The sequence below is a fragment of the Typopeltis vanoorti genome, chromosome 5 (assembly GCF_054136105.1).
Source record: "Typopeltis vanoorti isolate ZY-2024b chromosome 5, IOZ_Tvanoo_1.0, whole genome shotgun sequence".
Classification (NCBI taxonomy): domain Eukaryota; kingdom Metazoa; phylum Arthropoda; class Arachnida; order Uropygi; family Thelyphonidae; genus Typopeltis; species Typopeltis vanoorti.
In genome coordinates this window covers 97,157,318-97,175,480 of record NC_143553.1, presented here as the reverse complement: position 1 = coordinate 97,175,480, position 18,163 = coordinate 97,157,318, and the positions used below count along the sequence as shown (strand labels likewise).

General features: G+C 39.1%; 1 protein-coding gene across 2 annotated transcripts in view; it reads right to left on the bottom strand.

Annotated features, from left to right (window-relative positions):
• Window positions 1-18,163, bottom strand: part of LOC150106677 (neuronal membrane glycoprotein M6-b-like) — a 170,942-nt gene that overhangs the window by 128,700 nt on the left and 24,079 nt on the right. For both annotated transcript variants that reach the window (XM_090393276.1, XM_090393275.1), the window contains exon 2: window positions 4,425-4,578. In XM_090393276.1, coding sequence (XP_090249402.1) covers window positions 4,425-4,578 — 154 coding nt within the window. The remainder of the gene's footprint in view (window positions 1-4,424; window positions 4,579-18,163) is intronic.

Sequence of the window (18,163 nt, the reverse complement as noted above, 5' to 3'; positions counted from 1 at the left end):
TCAATACAGAAGAGAGAAATTAGGCTGATCAATCACTCATCTCTCAAAAATTCACTCCACTCAGTCTCACACCACTACACAGTTTCTGCTGCTTGCATCTTCTATAAACACTTCCATGCCCAATGTTCTTCTGAACTGGCATCAATAATTCCTTCAACCTTCATAAATCTAGTGGTGCACAGTTTCACATCCTGTGTGTTTTCCAAGGAATATGATCCACAGCTATTCAAACTAAATGTGAACAAATTCCTTCTTACCCACATAATGTCTATGGGTCCCAACCTCTTGTATATGGGATTATCATAAAAATTAAGTAAATAAATAAATTAAAAAAAAAAAAAAAAATATATATATATATATATACAGGGTGTCCCAAAATTCACACAAGAAGTAATTTTGATAGAAAACACAGGTTTTTAATTAAAAATTGTAATTTCTTATTGATTCATAAAGTATACAGTATAGGGTTATGCATGGAATAGCATATCGGGTAAATGGCTTTCCTGGGACATGCGCACTCTTTTGTCAAAATTTTCCATGACCGTTTTGCATAAATGTGGCTGAATTTCGTTGATACAGCACTCAATTTCCTCCTTCAAGGCGTGAGTGGTCTTGGGCTTGTTGGCATAAACTTTAGACTTCAAAAAACCCCAAAGAAAAAAGTCCAATGGAGTTAAGTCACATGATCTGGGCAGCCAATTCTGATCACCAAAACGGGAAATTACACGACCAGGAAATGACTCGTGCAGTAATTGAATTGTTTTTCGGGATGTATGGCATGTGGCACCGTCTTGTTGAAATCACATGTCGTCCACATCCATATCTTGCAATTTAGGCACAAAAAAACTAGATTATCATGTCGCGATAGCGAGCACAATTAACTGTTATTGCCTTGCCAGCCGCATTTTCGAAGAAGAATGGACCGATGATGCCTCCAGCCCAAAATCCGCACCAAACAGTGAGATGTTGTGGATGCATTTGTTTCTCAACAATCACTCGTGGATTTTCTGAACCCCAAATGCGACAATTTTGTTGATTAACGAAGCCATCAAGATGAAAATGAGCCTCATCGCTGAAGATGATTTTGTTCGAAAAAATAAGCATCCACTTGTTGTTGTTCCATAATCCATTCAACGAACTCTCTTTGCTGTGTGTGTGTGTGTGTGGTCAGTAGGCTTCAGTTCTTGAGTCAATTGAACTTTGTAAGCATAAAGATGCAAATCTTTCGTGAGAATACGCTGTAAAGAGCTTCTCAAAATGCCCAATTCAAGACCATGGTGCCGAATTGATGTTCCTGGACTCTCAGCAACACTCTCACGAACTGCTTCGATGTTTTCTGTTGAACGACTTGTTGAAGGACGGCCAGAGTGTATAAGATCACTAATTGATCCAGTTTCCTTGAATTTTTTAATTAATCTTTTCACAGTTGATGAAGTTAAATCACTATTCCAACCATATTTTGTATGAAAATTGCGAACTGTAGCTGCCAAACCTTCATTATTTTTAAAATATTGCTCAACAATGAAAAGGCATTGTTCTTTCATGTAGCGCTACCATTTTTAATAACCCTGAACTGTCAGCTGTCACGCTGTCTTATTTTTCTCGTTGGCAACACTTTACCGCACAAATGCTGCTAAATTTAAATCTTGCATGAATTTTGGGACACCCTATATATATACATATATATATATATATATATTATTACCCTAAGACCCCATGGAGTAAAATAACTCATCTAGTAGCATGAGTTTGTTAAAGGAAGATCTTGCTTCAGTAACTGGGTTACGTTTTATAATAGGGTGACAAGATGCTTATAATGATTTTTCTGGATTTTGTTAAAGCATTTAACAGAATATACCAGGACAGACTACTGTTGAAATTGAGCAGGATGTGGATAGCAGATATAGTTCACTGACAGGAACCCACAAGTTGTGTATGAGGTGCAATGTCCTGAAAGAAAAAAGTATTAAATAGAGTACCACAGGGTTCTGTTCTGAGATGGCTGCCATTTTATTTATACACTGATGATATAATTCAAGGATTGAGAGAAGATATCCAATTCTTTACTGATGATGCTAAATTAGGAAGAGCAATGCTAACAGTATCAAAATGTTATGATGTTACAAGAGGATTTGAATAGGTTGATAGGTTTGAAAAGTTAAGAACATAAATAAAGTGAAGCAAGCATGAAATTGATGAATCATGGAATTATGCAGAGCTGTTGAAAAAGAGGATGCTCCTCAGTACCTGGAACAGCACAGGCTGAGAAGGAGAAATGAGCAATATCACTTCAGTGATGCTTATGTAAAGTCATACATTTTGGCCAAGGAGGATGGAGCAAAGTTATTATACCAGAGAAACTTTGCTCCAGGTAAAGGAAGGTAAAAGTAAAGAAAGCAAAGGATCCAGAGATTTTGGTGGTTCAAGAGCTGAAGTTCAGGGAACACATGAAAGTTGTAAAGGTTACCCAGAAATTTGCCACTATAATGTGAAGGACTCTGAAAAGTAGGATAAGGAGGTGCTAATTTCTGTATAAGGCAAACATGGCTTATAATCAGGTGATATTTGGATTTCTGTGCACAGTTCTGGTTACCTAGATATCTGAGTAATAAGGAAATAGAAATGGGGGGGGGGGGTCAGAGCAAGTTAGGCAACTGTTCAGGACTCTGGAATGTTGGGTATAAGGACAAGCTAAATGTGGTCTGCAAAATTTGGTAGATAGGAGGAGAAAAGATGATATGATTACTTCATGTGAGGAACCTATCAAATAAATACAGGGAATTATTATATAGGGTAATTGGTGATGAGAGAACAAGAGGTCATTTCAGGAAATTATTATTATTACCCAGGCCTCCATGGAGTCAAAAGACTCATTGTGGGAAGTCGTTTTTAGGAAATACAAAGTCTATTATACCACTCCTTGAACCCCTTAACCGTCCCCACTCCAACCACTCTCTCAGGCAATGCATTCCAAGGTTCAACCACCCTCCACACAAAGAAACCACTCCTCACCCTCTTGCACACAACCTCCTTTTGTAACTTCCAGGGATGGCCCCTTATCATTGCTTCTTCCTGCCATTCCACCAAGTGAAAGAACTCTCCAATGTCTACCCTGTAACTGCCTCTCAACAGTTTAAAAGTCTCGATCATATCACCTCTCCTTCTTTTATCCACCAAACTCTGCAGTCCACATTCCCTCAGTCGATCCTCATCACTCATATTGTACAGTTCTGAAACCATCTTTGTTATTAGCCTCTGTACCCTTTCACAGTCAATTTATCCCCTTCAAAACCTGGGGACCAAATCTGAGAAGAATAGTCTAAGTGTGGTTTGATCAGGGCCTTATACAATAGAATGATAACTCTTTTATCTCTGCAGGTCAGAGTCCTTCTCATTATTGCAGCAATCCTCTGAGTTACCCTCACCACCTTTGCAATATGCTCCCTGAATTTCAGTTTTCTATCAATCATCACCCCCAGATCTCGTCTCCCCTACCTCCTCCAGTACAGCTCCTCCAATCGATGGATCCCAAACCTCAAGACTTTACATTCTGCTGCATTGAACTGAACAACCCCGTTTATTTGCCCATCTGTCCAGTTTATTCAAAGAGGATTTGAATAAATTGAATGTCCCCTTGCAATCTCCCAGTGCAGGGCTGCCATATCTGCACTATTACTGATAACCCTTCCCAACTTCACATCATCTGCAAACAACTGAATGTCCCCTTGCAATCCATTGACAATATCATTGATATAAAGATTGAACAATACAGGTCCCAGTACTGAGCCCTGTGGAACCCCACTTGTAACCTTCTGCTTCCTTGATATTGCCCCATCATACACAACTCTTTGATACTTATCAGTCAGCCAATCCTGAATCCATTTGACTAACCCGACATTTAAACCCATGTGCTGCAACTTAAATATCAGCTTATCATGTGGCACCTGTCAGTTATGTGTGTAACGAAGTGAAAAGATTTTTTTCATGGCAATTGGAGAATGAATGAAATGCATTGTCAAAGTGAGTGCTCGAACCCTGAATATATTTAAGGCAGGATGTGATGGGTATTGGGTTTCAAGTGTTTGGTCTCTTGCAATGCATCTTCTAACCCAGTGGAGTCCTGGAAATAAGAAAAGAAAAGAAAAAAGAAAAGTAAAGAAGGAAAGAGAGAAAACTTATCATAGCAGTAAAATGCTATGATAAAATCAAAAGAAAGATAAAATCTTTCTTTTGAGACAGCTACATAACAACTATGACCATAAGCCACTGTCAAATGTCACTCCCAAATCTCAAATTTAATCCATGTCCTAAAGCACAGTTTCAGTGACACGGTAAATTTTCAAATTAAAAATGTTTAATCCCATTTTATACATATTTTGATTATATTAATTGATTGTACACATATATTTAAATTCTATACTTACCATTGGAAATTAAAATTAAACACATCTTCAAACATACGAACTGTAAATGCAACAGCCCGATAGAGAGAGCCTAAAAAAATACCCACTCCACAACAGCAGAGAATGGTAGCTATCAAAGTAGCGAAAGGAATTCTGTTTAAGCAATCAATACACCCTGCAATAAATAAATAAATAAATAAATAAATCTAGAAAAATTTGAAATTAATTAATAGAAAAATCACCAACTGTTACACCATTTTTAAATTATAAAATTATGTACAAAGTGTGGATTATTACATGAATCCCCAACTATAAACATTAAAGAGTTTAGTAACATGATAAATAGTGATCAGATGGAAATCTGCTTCTGGAGAACTTTTTCAAATATATTCAACTCTGTGAATCTGTTTAAAACAACTGAAGATGTGATTGGGGGGGGGGAGGGAAACAGCTGTTTCTTTTTATCTATTTCCTAAATCAATCCCTTTCATCACAATAATAGAAATCAAAACTTCACCAATATAGGTGAATTGTTAGAAATAACAATAATAAATATTTACATTTTTATTAAAAATTAATATTTATTGCTATAGTCTATTTTTATTAAAAAATCCACTTTCACATGCATGCAGCACTGTTGTACTATAGGTTTTATAAATGTTAATAATTTAGGATTAATACAAAAATGAATTACAATTAATAACTATAAAAGTTAAAATGAATAACTAGTAACAACCTCATGTTTTGCCAACTCAAGTTAGCATTATCAAGGACACCCTGATGATATACAACGAGTGAGGACTATTCTAGAGCGTGGTGTCTGCAAGGAGTTTGAGTCTGTTTATGATGAGATGTGTGTGTGATAAAAGGACCTCCAAGATGAGTCTTTGACTCCATGAGGTCTTGGGGTAATAATATTATTATTATTATTATTCAGGCCTCCATAGAGTCAAAAGACTCATCGTGGGAGGTCCTTCCTAAGAAAATAAAGTCTGTCAAGACTCATCGAGGGGGAGGTCCCCCCTAAGAAACACAAAGTCTATCATACCACTCCTTAAACTCACTGACCGTTCTTGCTCTCACCACTCCATCAGGCAATGCATTCCACGGTTCAACCACCTCCAAGCAAAGAAACCACTCCTCACCCTCTTGCTCACAGTTTCCTTTCGTAACTTTCAGGGATGGCCTCATGTCATCACTCCTTCCCGCTGTTCAACCAAGCGAAAGAACTCCCCAGTGTCAACCCTGTAACCACCTCTCAACAGTTTAAAAGTCTCAATCATATCACCTCTCCTTCTTCTATCCACCAAACTCTGCAGTCCACATTCCCTCAGCTGATCCTCATAACCAAAATTGTACAGTCCTGAAACCATCTTTGTTATCCGTCTTTCTACCCTTTCCACAGTTAATTTATCCCCTTCAAATCCTGGGAACCAAATCTGAGAACAATAGTCCAAGTGTAGTCTGATCTGAGACTTATACAATGGAATGATAACCCTTTTATCTCTGCAAGTCAGTGTCCTTCTCATAATTGCAGCAATCCTCTGTGTTACCTTCACCACCTTTGCAATATGTCCCCTAAATTTCAGGTTTCTATCAATCATCAAACCCAGATCTCTTGTCTCCCCTATTTCCTACAGTATAACTCCTCCCATAGAGTATGCAGCATCCCATCGATGTTTCCCAAACTTCAAGACCTTACATTTTGCTGCATTAACTGACACCCCCATTCATTTGCCCATCTATCTAGCTTATTCAAATCCTCTTGCAGGGCTACCACATCTGCACTATTACTAATAATCCTTCCCAGCTTTGAATCATCCGCAAACAACTGAATATCCCCTTGCAATGTCATTGATATAAAGGTTAAACAATATAGGTCCTAGTACTGAGCCCTGTGGGACCCCACTTGTAACTCTGCCTTCTTGAAACTGCTCCGCCATACACAACTCTCTGATACCTATCAGACAGCCAATCCTGAATCCAGTGACCAATCTGACATCCAGACACATGTGCTGCAACTTAAATATCACCTTATCATGTGGCACCCTGTCAAATGCCTTCACTAAGTCTAAGAAAATTGCAGTATATGCCTTTCCCTCATCTAATGTTCTTGTAACTTTATTATAAAAGGCTAGCATATTGCTAAAACAAGAGCGCCTTTTCACAAATCCATGTTGACTCTCACAGATAACATTACCCTCATCTGCCCAATGCTGTATGCGGTCCAAGATCTTAACAACTACTGATGACACAAACTGGCCTATAATTAGACACTTCCAGTCTGTTACCACCCTTATGCAATGGCACTATCTTACCTTCCTTCCATTCCCTGGGCACCTTTCCTGCAGCCAGACTTTCATTGAAAAGCCAGGTTAAAGGCACTGTCAGTTTCCTAGCACATTCTCTCAAAACTCGTGGTGAAATACCATCCAGTCCCAAAGCTTTACTGACATCCAGAGTACTCAGTATCTGAAACACACTCTCCTCCTGTACCTCTAAACCTCGAACCTGCCCTATCCCTCTAGCATTAAAACTGACTCCTCTAGGATGAAATACTCCAATAAAGTATTCATTGAACAATTCCACTATGTCCTCTGTAACCAATCAGTAACTCTATTCCCGTTTTTATCCCACAATATCATTCTTCCACAGTCATTTCTCCTCTTACTGGCCACATAGCTAAAAAATTCCCTAGGATTTTCTTTGGATCTTAGGGCCAATCTCTTCTCATATTCCAGTTTCGCTTTCCTTACCACACTAGTCACTCTTCTGGCCTATGTCTTATATTCTTCCTGCATCTTCTCTTCACCTGTCTCCTTATATCTCTTCCATAGCCTCTTTTTCACATGCAATTCCTATTTAATATTGTTTGTCATCCACTTTACTCCAAATTGTGTCCTCTTCTTCACTCGTGGTATACAACTTACCATTGCTGCTAACAAATATTCTTTCACAATTTCCCACGCACTAATGATATCCCGGCCTTCCAATTCCTCCCTCCATGAAACTTCCCGAAGTTGACGTCTAAGACTATTATAATCACCTGCTTTATAATTCCACATAAGTTCCTGTCTCTTTGATACTCCTGCATGTCTATTCATTTTCCAAGTCAAAACCATATGGTCACTCTCTCCAACTGGTGGGAGAGATGTCATCTCAGTTATTATCAACTCTTCTGATGCTATAACCAAATCCAAAACTCTTGAACCTCTTGTTCCCTCTGTTACATGTTGCCTAAGACATTTGTCCCTCAAGAATTCTAGAAATTCCATTCCCCTATTGCTACATGCATCTTCCTCTCTCCAATTTATACTACTGTAGTTAAAATCTCCCATAACAATCATTCTTCTTGCACTTGCCAAACTTAACTGTCTAAACATCTCCTGGTCCCCATCCTCTGTGCTCCTGGGTTTGTAGCAACACCCCACTAAATATCCTGTCTTGCCTACCTCTACCTCACACCATATGCTTTCAAAATCATTTGTCTCACTGCTTTCCAAAGCCTCCACTCTTAGAGGACATAGGTCGTCACTTATCATAAGCAGTACTCCACCACCATGCTTTCCCCTCCTATCCTGCCGAAAAATGCTGTACCCAGCGACTTCTATTCCAGTTATTATATCCTCTTCTGTCAACCATGTCTCAGTGATCCCAATAATTTTTGGCCAGGCTGATGCTATCTGCACTACCAATTCCTCCCCCTTATTCCGGATACTCCTGGCAATAGTATAAAGCATATAAATGCCATTGTTTCTATACCCAACATTATCCCCTCTACACTCCACTGGGCTCAGTGTTACCTGATGTCATCTCCCTTCTCCCAAGTATCCATTCCCACAAGAGACCACCCCTGCTATCATCCTCCCCGGGACACACTGATTCGTTCAGAACAGCAACCTCTCCAGGTGCCTACGTCCTTCCTCATTCAAATGTAAGCGGTCTCTCACATACAATTCCTCTCTTTCCTCAAACGCACTCCAAGCATCCACATATACCAGTCCTCTCTTGTCACACATTCTGGCTATTATGTCATTCGATATTACTGCTCTTCTGCTCAGCTCGTCATTATCATACCTAGGCAACACGCACACTATTTTTCCTCTCTCTGTCTTCTTCCATACAGCCTCAAGCAAAAATCTCATATCTCTCGCTGCCCGACTTACATCACCACTCAAGTCATTTGTTCCTACCATCACAATCATCTCATCCACCCTTTCACCTCTCTTAATTGCCATAGCCACCCTTTCTATTGTTCCTCCTGGCAAACACTCCTCACGCATCCTATCTTGAACACCACAGATCACTGAGTCGCCATACATTATACCTCTTACCATTCCCTCTCTCCTATTGTTTCCATTCTCTCCTCTTCTTTCATTCCCACAGGTCTCTTTCATTCCCTCTCCCCTACTGCTATTCTCTCTTCTAGCATTCCCATACCTCTCTCTCTCTCTCTCTCCTACTACTGTTTCCATTCTCTCCTCTTCTAGCATTCCCATACATCTCTCTCATTCCCTCTTTCCTGCTGTTTCCATTTTATCCACTTCTAGCACTTCCATGTCCCTCTCTCATTCCATCTCTCCTACTATTTCCATCCTCTCATTTTCTAGCATTCCCATACCTCTCTCTCATTCCATCTCTCCTCGTCTAGCACTTCCATATCTCTCTCATTCCGTCTCTTGGGCGCAGCAGCTAGGTTCTCGTTCCTGCACCCTGTTAGTACCCATTAGGGGAAGCTACAGCTGCTATCAACCAAACACAAGTGATCGAACTAAAATGCTCCCAAATTTCTGCCCTAAAGGATCCTACCTGGGGCCAAGCCTAAAAATAATATTATTTAATATTGAAGGTTTCTCCAGCATCAAGCAAGATCTCATTGCAAATATTTGCAGAGATAATGACTGCGATGTGCTCTGCCTGCAAGAAACTCACAGAGGAGAAGGTGCTGCAAGACCTTACATCCATGGCATGAAACTCATCAAAGAAATACCCCACAATAAATATGGCAGTGCAGTATTTATGAAAGAAAACTTGATCCCACTGTCCATTGACTCAATGAACAACAGAAACATTAAGATTATTACAATCACATTTAAAAATATCTCAATAACCTCAGTCTATAAACCACCAGAAGAAGCTTTCTCCTTCCCTGACATCCTCCTCAATAATAATGCATACATGACTAATGTTGTATTAGGTGACTGTAACAGTCATAGTGTTAACTGGGGTTACACAAAGTACAACGAAGATGGAGAACTTGTTGAAAAATGGGCTGAAAACCTTTCTCTAAACCTGATACATAATCCAAAACCACTGCATCTTTCAACAGTGGCAGATGGAAGCGAGGCTATAACCCTGCCCTCATATTTGTTAGCTGAAAAATATCCAACATCTGTGTTAAAAAGGTTTTAAATCCGATTCCACATACTCAACATAGACCTATAGTGCTTCAATTCAACCCAGCAATTATGCCTAACACCATCCCTTACAGACGACAATTTAATTTCCAAAAAGCAAACTGGAAGAGTTTCATGGAAGATCTTGACCGCTCCATGGAAGAAGTCCCTCCAAACCCTCAAGAGTATCCAGAATTCATAAAAATACTGAGGAAATTCTCCACCAAACACATCCCCCCCGAGGATGCTGCACAAACTAATTCCAGGCCTTTCCAGTGACATACAAGCCCAGTATGCTGATACTTACAACTTACAACACCAACCCCTTCTCAGAAGAGACTATCCAAGCAGGAGAAAAATTTTGCTCCAAGATGGCAGAGGAAAGGCGTTCCTCATGGAAAAAAGAAATAGAAGCTCTTGATATGACCCAGAGTAGCAGAAAGGCATGGAACTTTATCAACAGAATTAGGAAGGATTTCACTAAGCCATATGAGCGTCTGCAGATAACAGCTAATCAAATTGCTCATCAGTTGCTGCTGAATGGAAAATTCACTAAAAAACACACAAAATAAAGATACTTAGAACCCTAAGTGAGGAATAAAATATGATTAACTCAGACTTCACCATCATTGAACTCAACACTGCCATAAACCTATTAAAACTAGAAAATCTGCAGGCCTCGATGATGTCTGTAATGAACGGATTAAACATTTTGGAACCAGGACTAAAGAGTGGTTATTAAACCTATACAACACTTGCTTCAGAACCCTAAGGATACCAACTATCTGGAGGCATGCCAAAGTGGTGGCCTTTCTGAAACCAGGGAAACCCCCAACCGAAGCAAAAAATTACAGACCTATATCACTACTCAGCAACCTCTTTAAACTCTATGAATGATTAATTTTGAATAGGCTACAACCCCTAATTGAACCCCATCTTATTGCTGAGCAGGCTGGCTTTAGACCAGGCAAATCCTGCAAATCACAAATTCTCACCTCACTCAATATATAGAAAATGGTTATGAGCAAAAACTAGCCATAGGAGTAGTCCTAACTTTGTAGACCTAACTGCAGCATATGATACCATAAACCATCTCACACTCAGAAATAAAATATATAGAATAACTAGAGACTATCACCTTGTCCTCCTGATACAATCACTCTTGGAAAACAGACGCTTTTACGTGGACCTTGGGGGTAGGAAGAGCCGCTGGCACCAAAAAAAATGGCCTCCCCCAGGGAAGTGTATTATCACCATTACTTTTCAACATCTACGTCAATGATCTCCCCATCTTTTCAGGAACTAAAATTTTATCTATGCTGATGACCTTGCCATAGCTACTCAGTCAAAAAATTTCAAGTCCATTGATACTACTCTATCACTTGCCTTAAATAGTCTAACCACATACTATACCAGCAATCAACTAAAACCAAACCCCTTGAAAACCCAGACTGGCCTTTTCCACCTTAACAATAAGGAAGCCAACAGGAAGCTACAGATTTCTTGGGAAGGTTCTTATATAGAACATTCCTGGAAACCAATCTACCTCGGTGTGACTCTCGATCGCACCCTCTCATATAAAACCCACATAGAAAAAACAAAGGCAAAAGTGAATGCAAGAAATAACATACTAAGAATATACCAAGAAATACATCACTTCTTCCAAATGGGGTGCAGACCCTAGCACACTGAGATCTTCTGCCTTGGCCCTTTGCTATTCTTCTGCTGAATATGCCTGTCTAGTATAGTCCAGATCCTGCCATGCTGAAAAACTTGACTGAGCATTGAATGAAAGCTGCTGCTTAATTACAGGATGCCTGAAACCAACACCACTAAAAACCTGTATACTTTGGCTGGTATTGCACCCCCTTCAATTCGAAGATCTGCATTCTCAGCTGATGAAAGAAGCAGACAAATGAATGATGAACGCCACCCACTGTTCGGCCAGACCTCAGTGCCCCAAAGACTAAGATCCCGACATAGCTTCCTGACAACTGTTGAACTACCTAAAAACCTCCCAGAGACATTGTTGCACTCAGGATATAGTGCAACAATGGCTTGCACTATATCCTGAAAATAATACTGGTATTCCAACAGCTGAAAATCTTCCACGTGGTGCCCACTTGGACTGGAATACTTGGAAAAGCCTAAACAGACTCCAGACGACAGGACGCTATAAACAAAACCTCATCAAATGGGGCTATCTCACTGGCTCAGACAATTGCGAGTGTGGGACAACCCAGTCCATGGAACACCTTCTTTCTTGTCCCTTTCTTCCATCGCCTTGTGCAAAAGAGGACCTTATATCCTGCACAGAAAGAGCAGTTGATTGTGCAAGATACTGGAGGAACATCTGACCATGTTTATTGTATATAAGTTATGTATGCTTCCTTTTTTTCATATTTAATTATTATTCCCTGTATAATTCACCTACCAAATCTAAGCTAATCTCATTATAATGTATCCTAATTGGTTGTAAATCATGTTGTACCACTTACTTACTACTGTACTATTTGTGTTTGGATATGAAATAAAAAAAAATTCCGTCTCTCCTACTGTTTCCATCCTCTCCTCTTCTAGCACCCCATACCTCACTCTCATTCCCTCTCTTCTACTGTTTCCATTCTCTCCTCTTCTAACACTCCCAAAATTCTCTCTCCCCTACTCTGATTCGCCTTGCATTTATCTCTTCCATTCTCCTAATCTTATCTTTCATACTTCTGCTCTCATTCACAAGACATTCCACCTCCTCTTTCAGCTCATCTATCTCCCTCTGCAGGTCAGTCACTCTTAATCTAAATTCACTCTCCCAAACAAAACCATCTCCTAAACTTTCACAGTCACTCACACCTTCCACACTATCAACTATTATTTTCTCATTCATATATATATTTTTTTCATTCTCTCCTATCACACTACTTGTCTTCCTACATTCATTCCCCGTTCCTGGAGCAACAAGGTCGGATATTAATATTTCTAATGCACTTATTTCCTCCAACTGCCTGCATTTTGCACACACATATGCTCTCCGCTCTCTTTCACAAGCCACATATCCAATTCCCGAGATGCATACATGCTGCAAGTACTGCATGCCACAAAGGACTTGGCGATATGCCACTTGCAACTGCAGCTGAATCCGCCATCATTCCTTACTCAATAATAATAATAATAATAATGTATATGGAAGTTGACAGCATGCTCTCTTTGATGATGTTCTGTGATTATTGCTGTGGACAGTGCGATAAAATTCACATAGAATTACACCATTTCTAATACAGTTCACTGGATTCTGTAATACATGAGCTGCTTTGAGTAACAATCTCTACGATTTAAATGAGATCCACATACCTGGAGCCTTGTCTCATTGTTGATACCATAAACTGCCCTACCTCTAAATTTGCTAAAGATCTGGCATCCAAACTCAACAAGTATTGGCTATATCTTACATAAAACATTTTACACATTTTAAAATTTCTATAGAATCTGTTGGAGGGAAATGATTACTTAGTATGCTTTGATGTGTTGTCTCTTTTCGCTAATGTTTCAGTGGATGATGCTCATTTCCAAAATATCCCCCCCCCCCAAAAATATTTACATACTCTTTAAGTGCTGCCTTAAATTGGGGTATTCTAGCTGGAATAACCAGCTCTTTAAACTAACTTAAGGCATAGCAATGGCCCAACCAAACACTTATACCTGGAATCCTTGGCATTTATTAATTCAGATCCCTTCCCCAAAACCCAAAACTTGTTGTTGGCTGAGATGTATGATGTCTTTGCCATTTGGTCACAGGCTCTTTCCAACGTTTTACAATTCCTCAACAAAAACAATTCCCAAATTACTTTTACTGTTGAAGAGAAAAAAAGAATGTTCTGGCCTTCTTGGATACCTTACAAGGCAACCTGATAAATCACTCACTTGTTCAGTCTATCAGAAGCCCACACATGCACACAGGCAGATAGATACTGACATGCCACTTCAGGACACCTCACACTTCAAACTTCGAATTTTATAAACTTTAGCCTCCAGAACAGAACAAATTTCATCCACAAAAACTGCACTGTATCTGGAACAACAGCTTATATTTTATACTTATATTTTCTGAACAGAACAGTTACAACTGTAGAAAGTTTTCTCACTTGATTATAATTTAAATTAAACTTGCCAAGACATGGTCTAGTTATTACTAACACCATGTTCCAACATAAAACTGTGCACAAATTCACATGGAGAGAAGATGCAAGGAATAAAGTCTCACTGACTATGCTATTGTCAACATTAATGCTTTCCACTGGTTCAGGCCACATGAATTTGAAACAGAGGATTTGAAATAGGAAGAGATCACCATTTAGTGTTGAGCAGGATAAAATTGAACTTCATATTGAAAAGAAGTGTGTGTAAGAAAGTTTTGAAACGAACAATGTTCTGAACAGCTATCAGAAGTGAACTGTACATACACTCAAATACACAAACATTATTATTATTATTACGTGACACCTTAAGGGACTTCAAGGAATCATCATGGGAGGGCACACTACTCTACTTCGCTAAATACATCTCATCCTCTCTACTACTTAATTCTCTAACCACGACACCACTACCATCAATGCCATCTACTGCCCATCATCACCAACAACAGCATTTTTTGTCTGTAAATTGGGTGTGTTCTTAAGGCCGATTTGTCAGTACGTGGGATGAAAAACCCAAGTTTCCAGGAGAAAAAACCCTGCTACCACTGTATGAGATTGGCTAATTCACCTTCAACTGAAAAAGCCCATATAAGGATTCTCCTCGTCACAACGAGAATTGAACCCAGGTCTTTTTCAATCGAAGGATGCAATGTGCCACTATTCTTACAATTGTGCTATGGTGGTTCCATACATTATTCAAGAAAAATTTGAAAACAAGTTTGAAAACAAGAAACAAACCTTGGAGATTCAGTAGAAAACCCTAAAGAAAACTTTGCTTCAGTCAGTGAGGCATGTGGTGAGGTAATTTACAAGGATAGAAAAATCAGAACTCCATGGTGGACTGAGGAAGTTAAAGAGGCAGTCAAGGAAAAGAAGAAAGCATATTGAAAGTTCCTGGCAAGTAAGTCACGTTGTGCTCTTAAGGAATACAGAGAAAAATGCAAGAAAGCAAAGCATTGTGTAAAATTAGCTAAACAAAGTCATGGGAAGACTTTGGTAAGAACATTGAAAATAAATATCAGAAAGGTGGTAAAATATTCTGGAGACTATTGAAAAAAGCTCAGAAATGGAGGAAAGAGTACTGTAAAAGGAATTAGAGATAATAAAGGGGGACATGAAAACTGAGGATAAAGATATTCTTGATGTGTGGAGTAATTACTTTGAAAGATTGCTAAATGAAACAAGTACTGACAGCATAGCAGTAAAAGACACTCAAGAGAAATGTCACTGGAATATATTATTATCTGAGACCAGCAGGGTGTCAAAGACTCATCAAGGGAGGCTATATATCAACCAAAAGAGCTGCCATAACTTTCTTAAATTCATTCACACTCGATGCCCTCACTACCCCTACAGGCAAAGTATTCTATTCCCTCACTACTCTGTGAGAGAAAAACCTAGTGCTTACCCCCTTTCTTGACTGCAAACAAACTTAACTTCCATGGATGATCCCTCCCCCTTGTTCTTCCCCCCCCCACCTACTATATAACAAAAAATTTCATCAGACACTATCCTATAATACCCATTCAAAAGTTTATAGACCTCTATCATATCACCCTTCTTTCTGCTGTTAACCAGAGTCAGTAATCCCCATATTTACAATCTGTCCTCATAATCTAAATCCGATAATCTTGATATAATCTTTGTAACTCCTCTTTGCACCCTTTCCACAGCGTCTTTATCCCCTTGGTATCTGGGAGACCAAATCTGCACACAATATTTCAGGTGTGATCTTATCAAAACCTTATAAAGAGGCAAAATGACTTATCTCAACAATGTCAAATCAACATTGCAATTATCTTCTGAGTTGTATTCGCAATTTTTGCTATGTGACCTTTGAACTTCAAATTCCTATCCACCAATACACCAAGATCCCTTGTCTTCTCAGTTTCTTGTAGCATAACTCTGCTAATATAATATGCTGCTGGAACTTTAATCCGGCTAAAGTGAATAACTTTACACTTACTAACAATAAACTGACAACTATTTTCATTTGCCCAAATTTCCAGCCTATTCAAATCATTTTGTAAGTGCTGAATATCAGTATCACCCCTGATTGCCGTGCTTATCTTCGTATCATTGGAAAACAATTGAACATCTAATGTTAGACCCTGCCTGATGACATTAATGAATATATTGAACAATAATGGCCCAAGGACTGAACCCGGAGATACACCACATGTCACCTTAAATCTGGAAGATTCACACCAACCGTTTACCACTTTCTGATATCTGTCTGTCAACATCCCCCGATCCAAGTCAAGAGTTTATATTCCAATCCCATATTCTCCATTTTATGGAACAATCTTTGGTATGGTATCCTATCAAATGCCTTAGAAAAATCCAACATTATCATAGTGCAAAAGTATTCAACCCGTCGATAGCGATTGACCAGTTGATTGTGGATCGATTTTTGGTCGATCTCTCGTGAATTCCTCCTTACTTACAAATTTAATTAAAACTGAAAACATAATATTTTATTTATCATTATTTTGTATTATTTTTAATTCGCTTTAAGTGTACTGCTATTGTTTATTTATTTTCCATTAAAATTGTCAAATCAGTAATTTTCTTATAAGTCCGGGTGAATTAATTAATTTGGATCAGTGTAAGTCAAACAGTGAGCCGAGTGAATACGATTATAAGCAACGTGTAAAAATTCAACTGTAGCTTAAATATTAAATATTCCAAAGCACATTACATCAATTTTTTACTTAGGTTTAAGTCCCATGTGAATATTGTAAAAAAATAAACTTTGTTTGTCTCGGTATAGTTTGTATCAGATGTTTTTGTAAATAACTCTTTTGAAGCTAACTGTATATACTGCTTTAATAAGAATATGTTAGAGTGTTAAAAACAAAGGCAATGTTTTGTCACGAAGCTGTGCATGGCGGCATTAGAAAGATTGTTAGTGAAACCTGTATGTATGAGAAAGGCTTACAGGCTCTAAGTGTAAACATCTCCAAAGTCAGTCAGAAAGAGTTCAAACAACTTTCCGATGGCCGGCAACTTACAATCAAAAGAAAGCGGAGGAGAACAAAAGGCATGACGACCTTGAAACTTAAGATGAAAGACTCACACCAATTCTTTGGCAGGTTGCCAAACTTTCATGCGAGGTCTCAGAGGAGGCCTAATAAAAAGGGACTGAAGCAAGCAGAAGGGGTCCCGGTTCCAGAATTGCTGTCAGAGAGGAAACTGCCTGGTCCAGAGTTGCTGTCAGAGAGACTTCCCGGATCCACGTTGCTTGAGAGAGGAGTTTCCCGCTTCCAGAAAGGAGCTTCTCGGTTCGAGATGTTGCTAAAGAGAGACTATTTTTAGGCCGCATACAAGATTTCAAATTGCCGAAAGGAAGAGTTCCAATTATTATTATTATTATTATTATTAAACAAGACCTCATGGAGTCAAAGACTCATCTAGGAGGTCCTTTTACCTCACACACATCTCATCATACCGGGTCTTAAACACATTCAAACTCCTTGCAGACACCACACTCTCAGGCAAGGCATTCCAATCATTCACAACTCTGCACGAAAAAAACCTGCCTCTCACTCCCCTACTCACACCCTCTTTATACAGTTTCCAGGTATGACCTCTGGTTCTCCCCTGATCTCCCACTATTCTCTGTAGAACTTCTCCACCATTGATCCTATAACAACCCCTTACCAACTTGTAGGTCTCTATCATATCTCCCCTTTTCCTTCTCTCCACTAGACTCTGCAAATTACATCTTATCAATCTTTCCTCATACTCAACATTCCAGAGGTCAGAAACTACCTTAGTCAGTCGCCTTTGGACCCTTTCCAACATCTCTTCATCCTTCTGAAAACCAGGTGACCAAATCTGGGCACAATAGTCCATGTGTGGCCTAATCAAAGCCTTATATAATGGAACAAGAATCTCCCTACTTCTACACGTGAGTGTCCTCCTCATCATTCCCAGAAGTCTTTGTGTTGTCCTCACGATTTTGGCGATGTGTCCCCTAAATTTTAGATCCTTATCCACTATCACTCCCAGATCTCTTATTTCCTCTACTTCCAACAATATATTCTCACCAAGCATAAATTCTGCATCCCATCTTTGTTTTCCAAATTTTAAAACCTTACATTTTGCAACATTGAACTCGCATCCCCATTTGCTTGCCCAATCACTCAATTTATTCAAGTCTTCTTGTAAG